Source organism: Chenopodium quinoa, unplaced genomic scaffold, assembly GCF_001683475.1.
Source record: "Chenopodium quinoa cultivar QQ74 unplaced genomic scaffold, ASM168347v1, whole genome shotgun sequence".
NCBI lineage: Eukaryota > Viridiplantae > Streptophyta > Magnoliopsida > Caryophyllales > Amaranthaceae > Chenopodium > Chenopodium quinoa.
The window spans coordinates 7,494,377-7,507,395 of record NW_018742205.1 but is presented as its reverse complement, the minus strand read 5'-3'; the positions used below and the strand labels follow the sequence as shown (position 1 = coordinate 7,507,395).

Here is a 13,019-nt window from a genome sequence, read left to right as displayed (position 1 = left end):
CTTTATTTCAACTCTCATAGTCGGTTGGTTCAATTCTAATATGATCAAAGTATAAACCATTAAACCCCATCACAATGATCACACCTTTTTATTCTCCCTAAATTGACTCATATTTGACCAAAGAAAACAACCCCCCCCCTTTTTTTTTAATGTTTAGAAAGCCGGACGGATGATGAGAATCGATCTCACGATCTCTTGCAATTGGGAGAAAAGTTCTACCACTTGAGATATCTCTCACTCTCAAAAGACAACAATTTATAGTATTACTTATTTATAAGACAAAAGTTGAGAAGATGTCCTAGTAAGTAGACTTTTGTATTCACGCATTGTATTGGGCCTATCACTCTATTAATCAATTTTAATTTTATCCAAAACAACCATATACAGTTTAATGTGTACAAAGTAATATTTATTTTTCTTAATTAATAGCAATTCTGCCCCACATAAATATAAGAAATGAAATTGGCTACTAGTAGTAGCTAATCAGACCATTTCAAAGGTTTCAAAATTAACTTTTTTTATTTATGCGGATTAATAGTTGCATAAAACGCACATAATATTTTAATAAAATTTGAACATACAATGTTGTCTTATTGTCTATTCATCACCTCTTTAAAAATTGTGGGACTTACTAGGTCATCTTGGTGACTGATGAACAGTACTGATGTAATGAGTTTGCTATATTAATGAAACAAAATACTCGTAAATTTTACAAACTGTCCAAATTTTCCATATCTATCCAACAAAGTACTCCATAATCAGAGACCAAAATCTTATAAAATCTTGTCCATATAAATATTGTTATACTAGTAAGTTTATTTGCAAAATTATGACCAGATCATTATTCCAAAACTCACTTTAATTGATTCTTCTTTGCTTTAGTGCTTGTTAAGCTTCTGAAAAGAATACGAGTGGTACTTATAAAAATTCTTCGTACAAAATAAACGATGAGGTACTAGGAAAGCTACGAAACAGAATTTAAGAAGCATTTATAAGATTCTTACTAAACTAGACAAAAATGCTTTTAAGAATCATTAAAAAAAAAAAAAGTTGAGTTAACATGAAATTATTTACTCGTAGTATTAACAAAAGCTGTATAAGTAGTTAAGTAATACAGAGTATGTTTATTACGGCCTGGTACTAAATTCATGTAGAAGATGAAGAGCAAATAAGGCTAACTGACTTTAATTATTATTCCTTAATAAATATCTTATAAATAAGCTTTATAACCCATAATTAATTACTTCTCAATTATTAAAGTAATCATGTTTCAAAAAAAAAAAAAATATTAAATACACTTTAGAAAATGCTATACATAACCTTTAAGCCTACATATAAACATTAAATACACTTTAAAAAATTGTTTAAATTTAGAAAATCATGACAAAAACACACTAATTACACTGAATTACACGTGTTTTTGTCATAAATTTCTAATTTTATACAATTTTCAAGAGTGTATTTAATATTTATATATAGCCCTTAGGACTACATATAACATTACTCTTAAAGTAATGATGAAAGATATTTGCACTTTATTATTACTTTCATCTTCCATGTAAAGAAAAGAACCCTCTAAATATAAGATTATTGATAAAAAGTTTATTGATAAACATTTATTTCATTTCAATCAATCTGACACACTCTCTTAGGTTGCCTTCCAAAGTAAACCAAAGAATCAACAAAGAATGAAGGACTATACTATATAGTACTAGTACATACCTAAGAGTGTCAAAAAATCAAATGTAACAAAATAAAATGGATGAAATAGAAGTGGCTGTTAAGAAATTTTCAGAAAACCGAAAGAGCACATTGTTTGATGAATACGAACGTCTATCAGTTGAAATTCAACTCAACCAAGCCATGCTAAGGAGGAGCTTGTCCGAGCCAGGGACATCGATGTTTCGTGCACACCTAGGCGTGGGTGCACCACCATTGGTTCAACAGCCGGTGGAACAAGGGAAGCGAGGTACGTCTTGGGGTAATGGTTTGCATAAGATTGTCAAGAAGTTACTTAGGCCTGTTTTTTGGAAGAAGAAAGGGAGGAAAAATGTTCATCATCATGTTGAGAAAGAGCAACAAGAGCCTAGTAGAAGTAAAAATAATAATGACCTTAAATCTTGGAAGAGGTTTAGCAAATCAGTAAGGTATTATTAGAGACTAATTAATTAATTATTTGTGACATGATACATAACTATATATATGATCATCAATCTAGTTCATAGATTGTCTATCTCAGATTGTAACTATCATTTTGATGGAATCCTCGTGTTTAAGTGCTTCGAGTTATTATACTTTTCGTGTGAAACTCATTTCATTCTTTGTACTACCTCCGCTTTTGATTATTTGCTACAATGGTACCGTTTACGAATACCAATGCAAAAGTTTTTAAGCATCATTAATAAAATATAAGAACATGTACTTAAACACTAATCCAATTAAAAAAGAAAAAAAACCAAAAATTTAAACCACCACCACCACCGAACCCACCGTAAACCGCCGCAAATCAGATCTGAACTCCTACAACCATCCCACCACGAACCCAGCCACGCACACTCCACCACGAACCCAGCCACGCAGCCACCACCACGAACCCAGCCACGCAAACTCCACCACGAACCCAGCCACGCAGCCACCACCACGAACCCAGCCACGCAAACTCCACCACGAACCCAGCCACGCAGCCACCACCACGAACCAGACCCACGCCACCCCACGAAACCAAACCCACGAACCAGACCCACCCCCACGAAACCAAACCCACGAACCAGACCCACCCCCCGAAACCAAACCCACGAACCAGACCCACCCCCACGAAACCAAACCCACGAACAAGAAGAAGAAGAAAGATGTGGTGAAGAAGAAGAAGAAGAAAATGTAGAGGAGAGAGAAAATTGAAGCAGGAAGAAAATTGGGGAAACCAGAGAGAGAAAGTGGGAAGATAATGATTTTTGGTGAAAATGATTACAATAATCAGATTTATTAGATAAAAAGTTAAATTAGGTTAGTGATCTAATTAAATGTCTAAGTTGTTTAAGTAAGGGTAATATGGGCATTTTGTTGACAAAAAGTTACTAGAAAAGGAAATAAAAAAGTTTGTTGCAAATAATAAGAAGCGCCTAATTTTAATAAATGTTGCAAATAACCAAAAGCGGAGGTAGTATAAAACATAAGAGACTACTTTCGTTCTAAAAGTTATTTAGTGAGCCTCTGAGAAAGATTTAGTCCAATATGATGCATGAATATTGAATTTTCATATAATTATGCTCGAAATATTTGTTTTTGATGTCACGAGAACGCCCTTTATTTGGTCTACAATAAACAAAGTAATTATTAGTCTTTTCATATGCCTTAACGCACAAAAAACATCATATACGGAGTATTACATAAACTTAAAAATCAGTGTGTAAGTATATGAATGGTTTGACATGTCACTCTGCCGCTTTTTTGTTGATTATTATGCGTATTAGCACAATAGGAACAAAGATCTTCTTACACTGTTACACATCATTCATATAAAACTCTCAATGTAGCTTGAGTAGCTCTATATGTCATAGAAAATTAAATTATGCAATTTGTCCATATTAACAAAATAGCAACTTAAAACCTCAAAATAAAGTCCAATTCTTTTTGGGATTTTCTAAAACGTCAATCTTCATGCCTTGTTCTCTGGGATGCTCCTCATTGCTTCCTCCATTGTTAATCTTCAACAACACCACAAAAAATCACTTCTTTTTCAATGACTATCATTTTCTTCAACCCAAGAATTTTGCATCAAAAACACTTAATTTATCAATTTGTTCATCCCAAATTTCAATTAAATCACACTTCAATTTCATTGTTACGAATTTCAGCAACAGTTTTAGAATTCAATCATATAGTTCTGCTTCAAATTCATCTACTTTAAGCTTAACAGAAATGAAAGGTGAATACCAAGAATACAATAGTAGTAAAGCAAAAGTTAAACAATTAGTTGATGAAATTAGAGCAACCCCACCTCAAGAAAGGTCTAAAATCCTTGATTCTATGATTGAGAAGCAGGGTGAGTCCAAAACTATAGGTTATATTAATGATTTAATTATGGGTTTAGTGATGGCTGAGGAATTGGACCTTGCCTTGAAACTGTTCGACGAAATGCCACTGCATGGTTTATCACCAGACTGTTGGACTTATTCTATACTTATCAGGTGTTATTGTAAGAAAAATCAGCCTGATGAAGGGAAAAGAGTTCTGGACTGTATGATCGAAAACGGATTTCGACCAAATGTGGTGACTCTTACCATCTTGGTGAATTCATTATGCTCAAGAGGTAGACTTCAGAGAGCTTTTCAGGTGTTGGAGATTATGGGTGAACTTGGGTGCAACCCGAATGTTCAAACTTATAATTGTGTGTTAAAAGGGTTGTGCTTTGTTGGCAGGGTAGAAGAAGCTTATGATATGTTGATGGGTTTGAAGAGAAAGGGGGATAATGATAATGAAGACAGTAGTAGTACTAATCCTGATATATATTCATACACTGCTGTTATGGATGGTTTATGTAAAGTGGGCAGGTCAGGTGAGGCCATGGAATTGCTTGAGGAAGCAATCGCGATGGGATTAACTCCGAGTGTGGTTACTTATAATGCTCTCTTTAATGGGTATTGCAAAGAAGGGAAACCAAGGAAAGGGGTCGGGTTGTTGAAGCAAATGAAGGATCGCGGTTGTGTACCTGATTATATAAGTTACAGTACTTTGCTTCATGGGTTGTTGAAATGGGGTAAATTTATGGCAGCTTATTGGGTTTACAAAGAAATGGCCGAGGTTGGTTTCAAGGTGGATGGAAGGATGATGAACACCTTGTTAAGAGGTTTGTGCAGGAAATCTTGGAATGAACAAGAGCTCTTCAAATTTGTGGATGAAATATACGCAAAAATGAAGAGTTGGGATTATTCTGTCTTTCCTGACACTTATTATCTGGTGATTCAAACCTTTTGTATTAGAAAGGAGGTTGATATGGCTTTGATTACTTTGAAAGAGATGATTGAAGCTGGTTATTTTCCAAGGATGGTCACGATTAATCGAATCATTCGTGGACTCTGCAAGGAGGGGAAGATTAGCCAAGCACTATCAATTTTAGTTCTTGTGTGTGAAGCTGGTAAATTTCCCAGCAAAATTAGCTTTAACATTTTGATTGATGAGTTCAATAGGCAAGGGTTTGTGCTTGGTGCCTGCAACGTCTATGGTGCTGCATTAAAGCTTGGTATAATTCCACACCAGATACCCTCGAGCTCACAACAAATTAAATTACCATAATCCATAACACAACCAATGTATGTATAGCTCTCTACTACGAAGTATTACTTAGTGTTGATTGTTGATAAATTGATCTTGTACTATAGCCTATCAAATGGATAGTTTTGTTGTTATTGAGCATGTTGCAATTTGTTAAATTTTTTTTGGAGAATGTTAAATATGTCCATGGAAGGAGACAGAAACTGTAAATCCCAGCCCCATGAGATGCACTCTCTCTGTGAGAATTGAATAAGAGAAAAGAGTTCTAGTTTTCTATGTGAAAATATAACAAGTACCCCAGATGCATAAGCTGCCTCGCAACTGTCGCAAGAATGATCAGATCATGACCTTAATAATTTGAACTAGATAGTCGAAACAGCCCATAATTTCATCATGATAGTGAAGCACTTGATACAAAAGTTTACCATCAAACAGACTAGAGTGCAGCACTAATCGTCAGCAGATATCAAAAGGAAAGGCTTGCTCAGGTAATAGAAAATTTCAGCTTGAATTGATTCAATATTTATACAAAATCCTCCCAACTGATTCCCGTGACATACATGTATATCTCAACAGCATCGTGTCTATCTCAATCGCATCAAGAACAAAAACCTAACCTTGAATTACAGAACAGAGCGTTGCAGTAATATGGACACAAATAAATACAACAAAAACTCTAAGCATTGAATTACATTAGTGCCGAAATTTGTTTGAAACACTAATTACGCACGAGTATTATACTGCCCTGTTCTTGTATCAATCATAATATCATCACCGATATTTATGAACAACGGTACATTAACAATAGCTCCAGTGTCAACTGTTGCTGGTTTGGTACTACCTACAATCAAATATCATCAATGGAACTGTTAAAAAGAAAGAAACATTCCCGTCAAAAAAGAAAGAAACATTACCCTAAACCTGGTATAAGTATATAGCCATCTAATAGAACATTTGTTCTAGAGTTCTAGCTACAAAGTACAATAGAATCACAAACAAATAGTAGATTAAGTAGAGTAATTTCAAGAAGAAATCAACCCACTTCTACGGTAATAATGGTATTAATACATACCAATGACTTATTGCATGTAAACAGAAATCTGAATTAGTACAGAGAAATCCAAATACAAGCTACCACCAGATCAACCCCCTCCCCCTCTCGGCCTCTCTCCTCCCAGATTATTAGTTAACTTGAAGAAATTGTGTGCATACCAATAAAATATATTTCAAATACTTCGTATGAAGAGTTCACTGAAGGTATATACACATTTACCCTGCTCCGAAGACTGGGAATCTATGACAAATAATTGCAGATGCAAGATAAGGGAATAGAATATGGGCTTATAGCCAAATTCACAATGCTCAACAAGATCAGATCAATTGCAGAAACCTGCATAATTAGTCTTAGCAACCAAAAAAATACAACATGGTTGAAAGATAACAAATAAAACCCCACATTAGTTTCAAGCATTTCTGTCTCAAATGTGAACTTGAAAGGAAGCACGATGGGTGGATTTAATTGGTATAGTGAGGACCAAAGGTAAATTAGATTACATACCTTGAGCTGAATCACCCTTAATACCAGGTTCAGTATCAATAACAGTGAGCTTCACAATGATGGGCAATTCAAGATCAATTGCCTGCAAGTAGTTCAAATAACAATTCAGCTTTGCTGAACTAGAAGTGCCAATTATAAATGTGTCCTCAGATTTCCCCACATGAGGTACAGAATGAGATGAAGAAAAAGAAGAATAAATTTTCTTAATAAGGATTTTTTTTTTATTTTTTTATTTTTATGATGAATACCAGAGATACTTTATTGAAAAAAAGGGAAGATGAAGGGTAAGCACAGCATAGTAATAGAATCTTGATGTTTCCTATAAGTCATGACTTATAGAATGACGAGAAGTGTCAAAAGCAACAACAGCAATCATAATAAGTGGAGATAATTACTTTTCCATTCCAAAACTGCAGATTGCAGTCCATGCCCTCCTTCAGCCACTTGGTCTTATCACCAACATCTTTCTCACTGAGCCGGAATTCCTCATATGTAGTCTGAAAATGTGTAAAATCATTTATCAATTGCACTTCTACATGTATAACACAACATACAAAGATACCTTCAGAGTAGCATTCACAGTGAAGAACTAGCACATTAATTCTCAAAAGGAAATGTTTTGAATCTTTTGATAGAGTTCAGTTAATAAATGGAGAGTAGGTAGAGAGAAGGAAAATCACTTTTAAATTGTACAGTTATGTCGATTCATAACATATTCATTGCTGGAACTAGGAAGATGCTTTTGGGTAGAGGGTGCACAAGTGTCAATGTCAACTAGCTATAAAAAATTTCAAGTGATTGATTTAAATTTCAGTGACTTAATATTGGCAATGGAAAAGTTGACATGGTTTGGGTAACACTATTATAGTCCATACTGCATTTTATGATTGAGTAAAGCATGCACAGGCATAAGAATTTAATGAGAAAGGGAAAGCATCAAAATAATGATGACCCAACACTGATGTATGCATAGGAAATTCAGAATCAAGCATTTTATCTATTAAGGCAGCTCATCAAGAAGCATGGTGACCTACAGTCATGTAAAAAACACTGCAAATTTCATAAATTACAGGGGATAAAGAAACATACATTATCCATGAAGACATACATAGTTCCATCTTTGTATGTGAATTGCTTTGTTTCCTTGGATACATTTGCTTCAGGTATCTGTCAATTTCAATTTTATGTCCAACCAATTAGAAAAAACAATTGATTACTATTAACAATACTAATGAGATGTTACTTTGACATGACTATAAGTACAAGATCAAAAGCTCATACAACACCACTCATCAAGGCGTGTTGGTAGAGTGGTAGGGACTTGGAAGGAGCAAGTTTTCTTTTCCCCCTTTCAAAGCTTCAATAAGTTTACTTGTAATAATCTATTGGTTGGAAATCTTGAACTTCTACCTATATGATGATCATATAAGGATCCCCATATGAGTACACGTTTTCATCCGAATCATCCCTATTGAAGAAACTAAGTTTAAAGAAGAAAGGGTTCACATTTAGAAATTAGAACCCTTTCATCAGTCATTTATATGACAAACAACATATATAAGATGAGAAAGGTGTCCCCCTCCCCACCCCCCCCCCCCCCCACCAAACTGATTAATTATGTCAAATTCACCTATCCCAAACCATGAAGAAAAGTCACTGCTTCTGCCCCGTCACATAGAGAATAAGAAATGTGGGATAATACTGGTATGTGAACGTCAAGTTGTCAACCCTGCACAAAATGCATGGCCAGTCATTATATCTACATCTACACAGTCTGTAAAGACTGAAGAGGACAATTTGTGGTGCTTTATAGTTTATTAAAATTTAGTCATTTTAAGAAACCAGGTTTGACCTTTATTTCTTGACCACATGACAAAGCAGTGTCAATGCCCTAACTACGAAGGATCAGAAAAGCTAAGGATAAAACCAGATGTGCAGATACACAGCCATGAAAAACAATTGACCATTCAGAAAACATACCGTGACTCCAGCTCGAAAGGTCTTTTCAACTGTGTTCCCCGTCACATAATTGCGCATTTTAGTCCTCACAAAAGCAGCCCCTTTTCCTGGTTTCACATGAAGAAACTCTACAAAATCCATGGAAAAATGTTTTCAGCCTCCCAGGTTAAGGAATTAATTTTTTAATTACCACTATGATTCTAGTCACCAAGCAATTGGAAGATTCAGCATCATAAACGCAAACCAGCTATCAGAAAGATTTAACCTGCAAACATTCACCCTATATTACTTACTACATGCCTCCTCGGCTCTCCCACGCCTCCCCTGCCCCTCCCCCTCCCCAACTGAAAAAAATATCACAAGCTAATGGTCATAAATCATCATACAATTTACGGTGTACTACATTAAATTCACTTTCCCTTATCCCTCATTCTTGAAGGTATGGAGGATGATGAAGGGAGGCAGACCATCAGCTAAAATGGCCTAGTCTTTCCGGAAAGACAACAAAACAAACCAAACCCCGTCTTCACCACGCTCCACAGTCTATAATCTTCAATCCCCAAACCAAATATCAAGGATGCACTTTTTTCATTTGGACACTAAAATTGAATTGATGATAAATTGATAACCAATGGGAAGATATATTAGAAATCAAAATCAAAAGAATGCATGTCTTTTGGATAGCAAAGTGGAAGAGAAAGGGAAGGGATGGAAGAAGAAGGAAGGGTGAGGAATGGAATGGGAGGGAGAAGGTAAGGTTACATTTTCCCTCCATATCTTTCCAACATTGGAAGGATTGAGTTTATTAAAGAGGGAGGGAAAATGAATCCTTCCATTTCCCTTCCCTTCCCTCCTATCAAAAGGTATCCAAAGAAAGGAGGATGATTCCCTTCTTTTCTCTTCTCTTTCTTTCCCTCAATTCTCTCAATCCAAACAAAGTGTAAATCCCGTTTGAAAAGCTACTTCTAGTGGGTGTCAACCATCTTAGTTGCAAGAGTTATGGCCTCATGGGGGTGGTAACTATGACCACATATCGAATCCCGACTACATATAACCCACAAAGGATAACACTTTGCCAAGGAGTTCTCATTGGGGAAGGGGTAGCAGTAAAATTGAGCATTAGAGAGAAATACATTCCAAAAACCCAATTCTTTTGTAAAGCTATAAATCAACAAAATTCAAGAAGGCTAAATTAACAACACATTATTAAAAATATGTTTATATTCTCATTAATCCAAGATTATAAAAACTGAAAAGAAAAAAAAACGGAAATTGAAGCAAAATTGAGAGGATATAAAATACCTAAGACTTTCCAAGGAGCTCCATCCACCTCAAGGTTAGTCCCCACTTTAATGTCATTACTGCTCAAAGCATAAATCTCTGCAAGAAAATACATATAAATAAACGATTGACATAATTCCCATAAAAAATAATCAGAAATTCAAATTAAAAATTTCAAAAATAGCAAAAATTACTAGAAAAATATAAAAAAAAGATGAGAAATTTACTAGAGAATCTGGTGCGGCGGGGTAGTGCAACGGAGTGTTTAAGGCCATTGAAAGATGGGTTGGATGAAAAAGAAGTTGATGAAGAGCGAATTAAAGGGGAGAAAGATAGCTTGATGGTGGCTATTCCCGCCATTGTTGGTCTGAGAGTTGCAGAGAAATAGAAAGAGATAGAAAGGGAAGTGAGTTCTATAGAGCCTTAGGCCATTTTTCATGATAAGGATTGTCAAAAGTGTTGGATTTTGTAATGCAATTCAATTGTTTTTGGACTAGGACTAACCCATTGAGTTAGATAGCCTTCAATGAGATGACTTGGTGAGCCTCTTAGGCCATCTAGCCCATATACATTGTTTATTCTCTCTAATGAGGGTTTAGGGGCGTTTTGGGTTGTGACATGTGTTATTGTCGAGTAAATGTACTTGTAGGCTGGTTAGACCTGACCACTACATTATGTGCTCGGAAATTGCCTTGTCTGATCCGACATTTGTTTAATTGGATTATAAGGGTAGTAGTAATCTTCTTTATAGTAATCCCCCTATCTTAAGGAAGATTACTAGAATGTTAAAGTTTCCATATCTCAAGAAAAAAATTACTGAAAAATAAAAAAATAAATAAAACACGTTAACTAATCACACATCTTCTCAGAGAAGCTAAAACAATAGCAAGAAACATTTCGAAAGTGATGGGCAAGGGCGCTACAAGGCAAGTAACAAATTTCGGTGGGGGTGAAGCTTCAAAAGGCACCCTCAATGATGGTCGATGAATGATGACGATTATACGATTGTTGATGAGCAAGGTCAAGAGCAACATCTAAAAAATTTGCTAAATTTCTAAAAACATATATCCAAATCCTTTCGTGAGAAAGAGAAAACAAGGAAAAAGGTAGAGAAAGCAACGACAACATCATTCCTTAGATCTATATCCTGATATTCCCATTCAAGAGAGGAGAGTAGAGACTAAAGAGAAAGGATGAAAAGACGAGAAGAGGCAATGGGGTGGGGCGGTGTTTATTTAGAGAGGGATAGAAGTTTTTTCTTTCTTTTTATTTTATAATCTCAATGCTTAACCCGTCTTATTAAGTGTAATATTCTTGATAAAAGTCTTAAGTTCTACCATACTTTCTTGTGTTAAAATTATTTTGATCATGTCACTTCGCTCATATATCTAGTTTAATCACCTTCTAAAAGTGTGCGGCCTAAGGCTTTGTTGTTTTTGACTCTTTGGTTGCTTAATTTTGCTCCATGTTTCTCCCGTCAAAAAAAAAAAGAAAAAAAAGTGTGCGGCCTAAGGCTTTGTTCTAGGTAAAAAAAATAAAAATAAAAATAAAAAAATAAATATATATATATATATATATATATAGGCTAATAAGTTCATACAAAGTATAACATAAGATAAGTTGATGAGATAAAATAAAAACTTTGATAAAATAAGATTTTGATTGATAAGCTAAGAGGCCTAAGACACGATAAGTGTTGTTAAATTTATATAAATTCATAAAAAAAATGTGTGTAGGGCTAAAAGTAAAATTCAAGTAAACAAAACATTACGTTTAGAGAGTAAACTGATTTTGAGTCGGGTGATGCCCCAAATTATCGCATTTTTTTAAAACTACCTGTCTTTTGTAGATAGGTCGAATTTTATCGCATTAATGTCATGATTCAAATCCTTCTTTGTATATAATTTTGAAAGAATAACACATATATTATATATGACTATAGTATAGTGGTTAATTAGCACTTTAGTTTTTAAGCTTGAGATCGAGGATGCAAATCTTTTACAATCCATGTGCTTTAAAAAAATGAAATAAAGTTTTTTAAAAAAATGTGAAATAAAATACACAAGTATGAGGATAGCACCACATGGCATTTAAATTTGTTTAAAATGCTTTTTAATATATATATATATATATATATATATATATATATATATAGTACAAAAGCTACAAATTATGCTTATTAATTAATGGAGAAGAATTTTGAGAAAGACCAAAATAAAAATATGGAAAGACTATTAAGAAAAAGAGGGTTTATTATAAGGAAAATTCTACAATGATCAACCTCAAAATGACCACCCCTATTCTTAATTCTTATTGGTTGATTTTTTTTATTTTTTATTTTTTTTTGTTTGGTCGAACCTCTTTTTTTGTAATTTTTCCTTTTTAATTGATTTTCTTTTTTCTGAAAATTAATATCTTATTTTTCAAAAATCTATTTTTTATTTTAATAATTATTTTATTAAAATCAGCTTATGATTAAATAAAAAATAAAGATTAAATTAACAAAATTAGAAATCAAAATATTGTTCTTCATTGTTCTAATGTTCTTCAATGTTCTTCTTCCATAGATGAAAATAATTATCAATATCAGAATTTCTATCTCCTAAAGACACTCACGCATCAATGAAGATTGAAAATATGCCATGACCTACACAGTATATTTGAAATTTGAGTTTGCTCTAATTTGGGCTTCATACGAATCCGGGTTCAATTTAAATCCGATCCTAAAATAATACATATTAATTAGATAATCGCAATCAGGGTCAAGGATGCATAATCGGCAATTATATTTTGCAGAAATTAAAAAAATATAATAAAAAAATTTAATAATCCGGGTTCGTGAGGCAATTGAAGAAGAAACTATATTTTTTCGAAACATGTTTGATCCAAAAAAAACGAAGATGTAATTTTAAAACCTGTTTGTGCATATGGTATTCACCAATATGCCAAT

The 13,019-nt window shown here is 34.0% G+C and overlaps 2 protein-coding genes across 2 annotated transcripts; one reads left to right on the top strand and one right to left on the bottom strand.

Moving 5' to 3' along the window:
- The first annotated feature begins 1,758 nt into the window (after positions 1-1,758).
- On the top strand, positions 1,759-5,292 carry LOC110732913 (pentatricopeptide repeat-containing protein At3g04760, chloroplastic-like). Its single transcript, XM_021912901.1, has 2 exons — positions 1,759-2,147; positions 3,855-5,292. The coding sequence occupies exons 1-2, from the start codon at positions 1,759-1,761 to the stop codon at positions 5,290-5,292; spliced, it is 1,827 nt and encodes a 608-aa protein (XP_021768593.1).
- A 459-nt stretch (positions 5,293-5,751) lies between these two features.
- Positions 5,752-10,524, bottom strand: LOC110731456 (elongation factor P-like). The gene is made up of 7 exons (XM_021911313.1): positions 10,297-10,524; positions 10,091-10,168; positions 8,810-8,916; positions 7,919-7,996; positions 7,225-7,326; positions 6,830-6,911; positions 5,752-6,112 (listed from the first exon to the last, which is right to left on the bottom strand). Exons 1-7 carry the CDS (start codon positions 10,427-10,429, stop codon positions 5,994-5,996), a joined length of 699 nt encoding a protein of 232 aa, XP_021767005.1. The 5' UTR covers positions 10,430-10,524; the 3' UTR covers positions 5,752-5,993.
- Positions 10,525-13,019: the final 2,495 nt, after the last annotated feature.

Coding starts and splice junctions, on each gene's coding strand:
- LOC110732913 (XM_021912901.1), top strand. CDS start 1,759: ATGGATGAAATAGAAGTGGCTGTTAAGAAATTTTCAGAAAACCGAAAG. Junction 2,148..3,854: donor AGGTTTAGCAAATCAGTAAG/GTATTATTAGAG, acceptor TACGAATTTCAG/CAACAGTTTTAGAATTCAAT.
- LOC110731456 (XM_021911313.1), bottom strand. CDS start 10,429: ATGGCGGGAATAGCCACCATCAAGCTATCTTTCTCCCCTTTAATTCGC. Junction 10,169..10,296: donor CCGCCGCACCAGATTCTCTA/GTAAATTTCTCA, acceptor ATTTTCTTGCAG/AGATTTATGCTTTGAGCAGT. Junction 7,997..8,809: donor CCTTTCGAGCTGGAGTCACG/GTATGTTTTCTG, acceptor TGAAATTGACAG/ATACCTGAAGCAAATGTATC.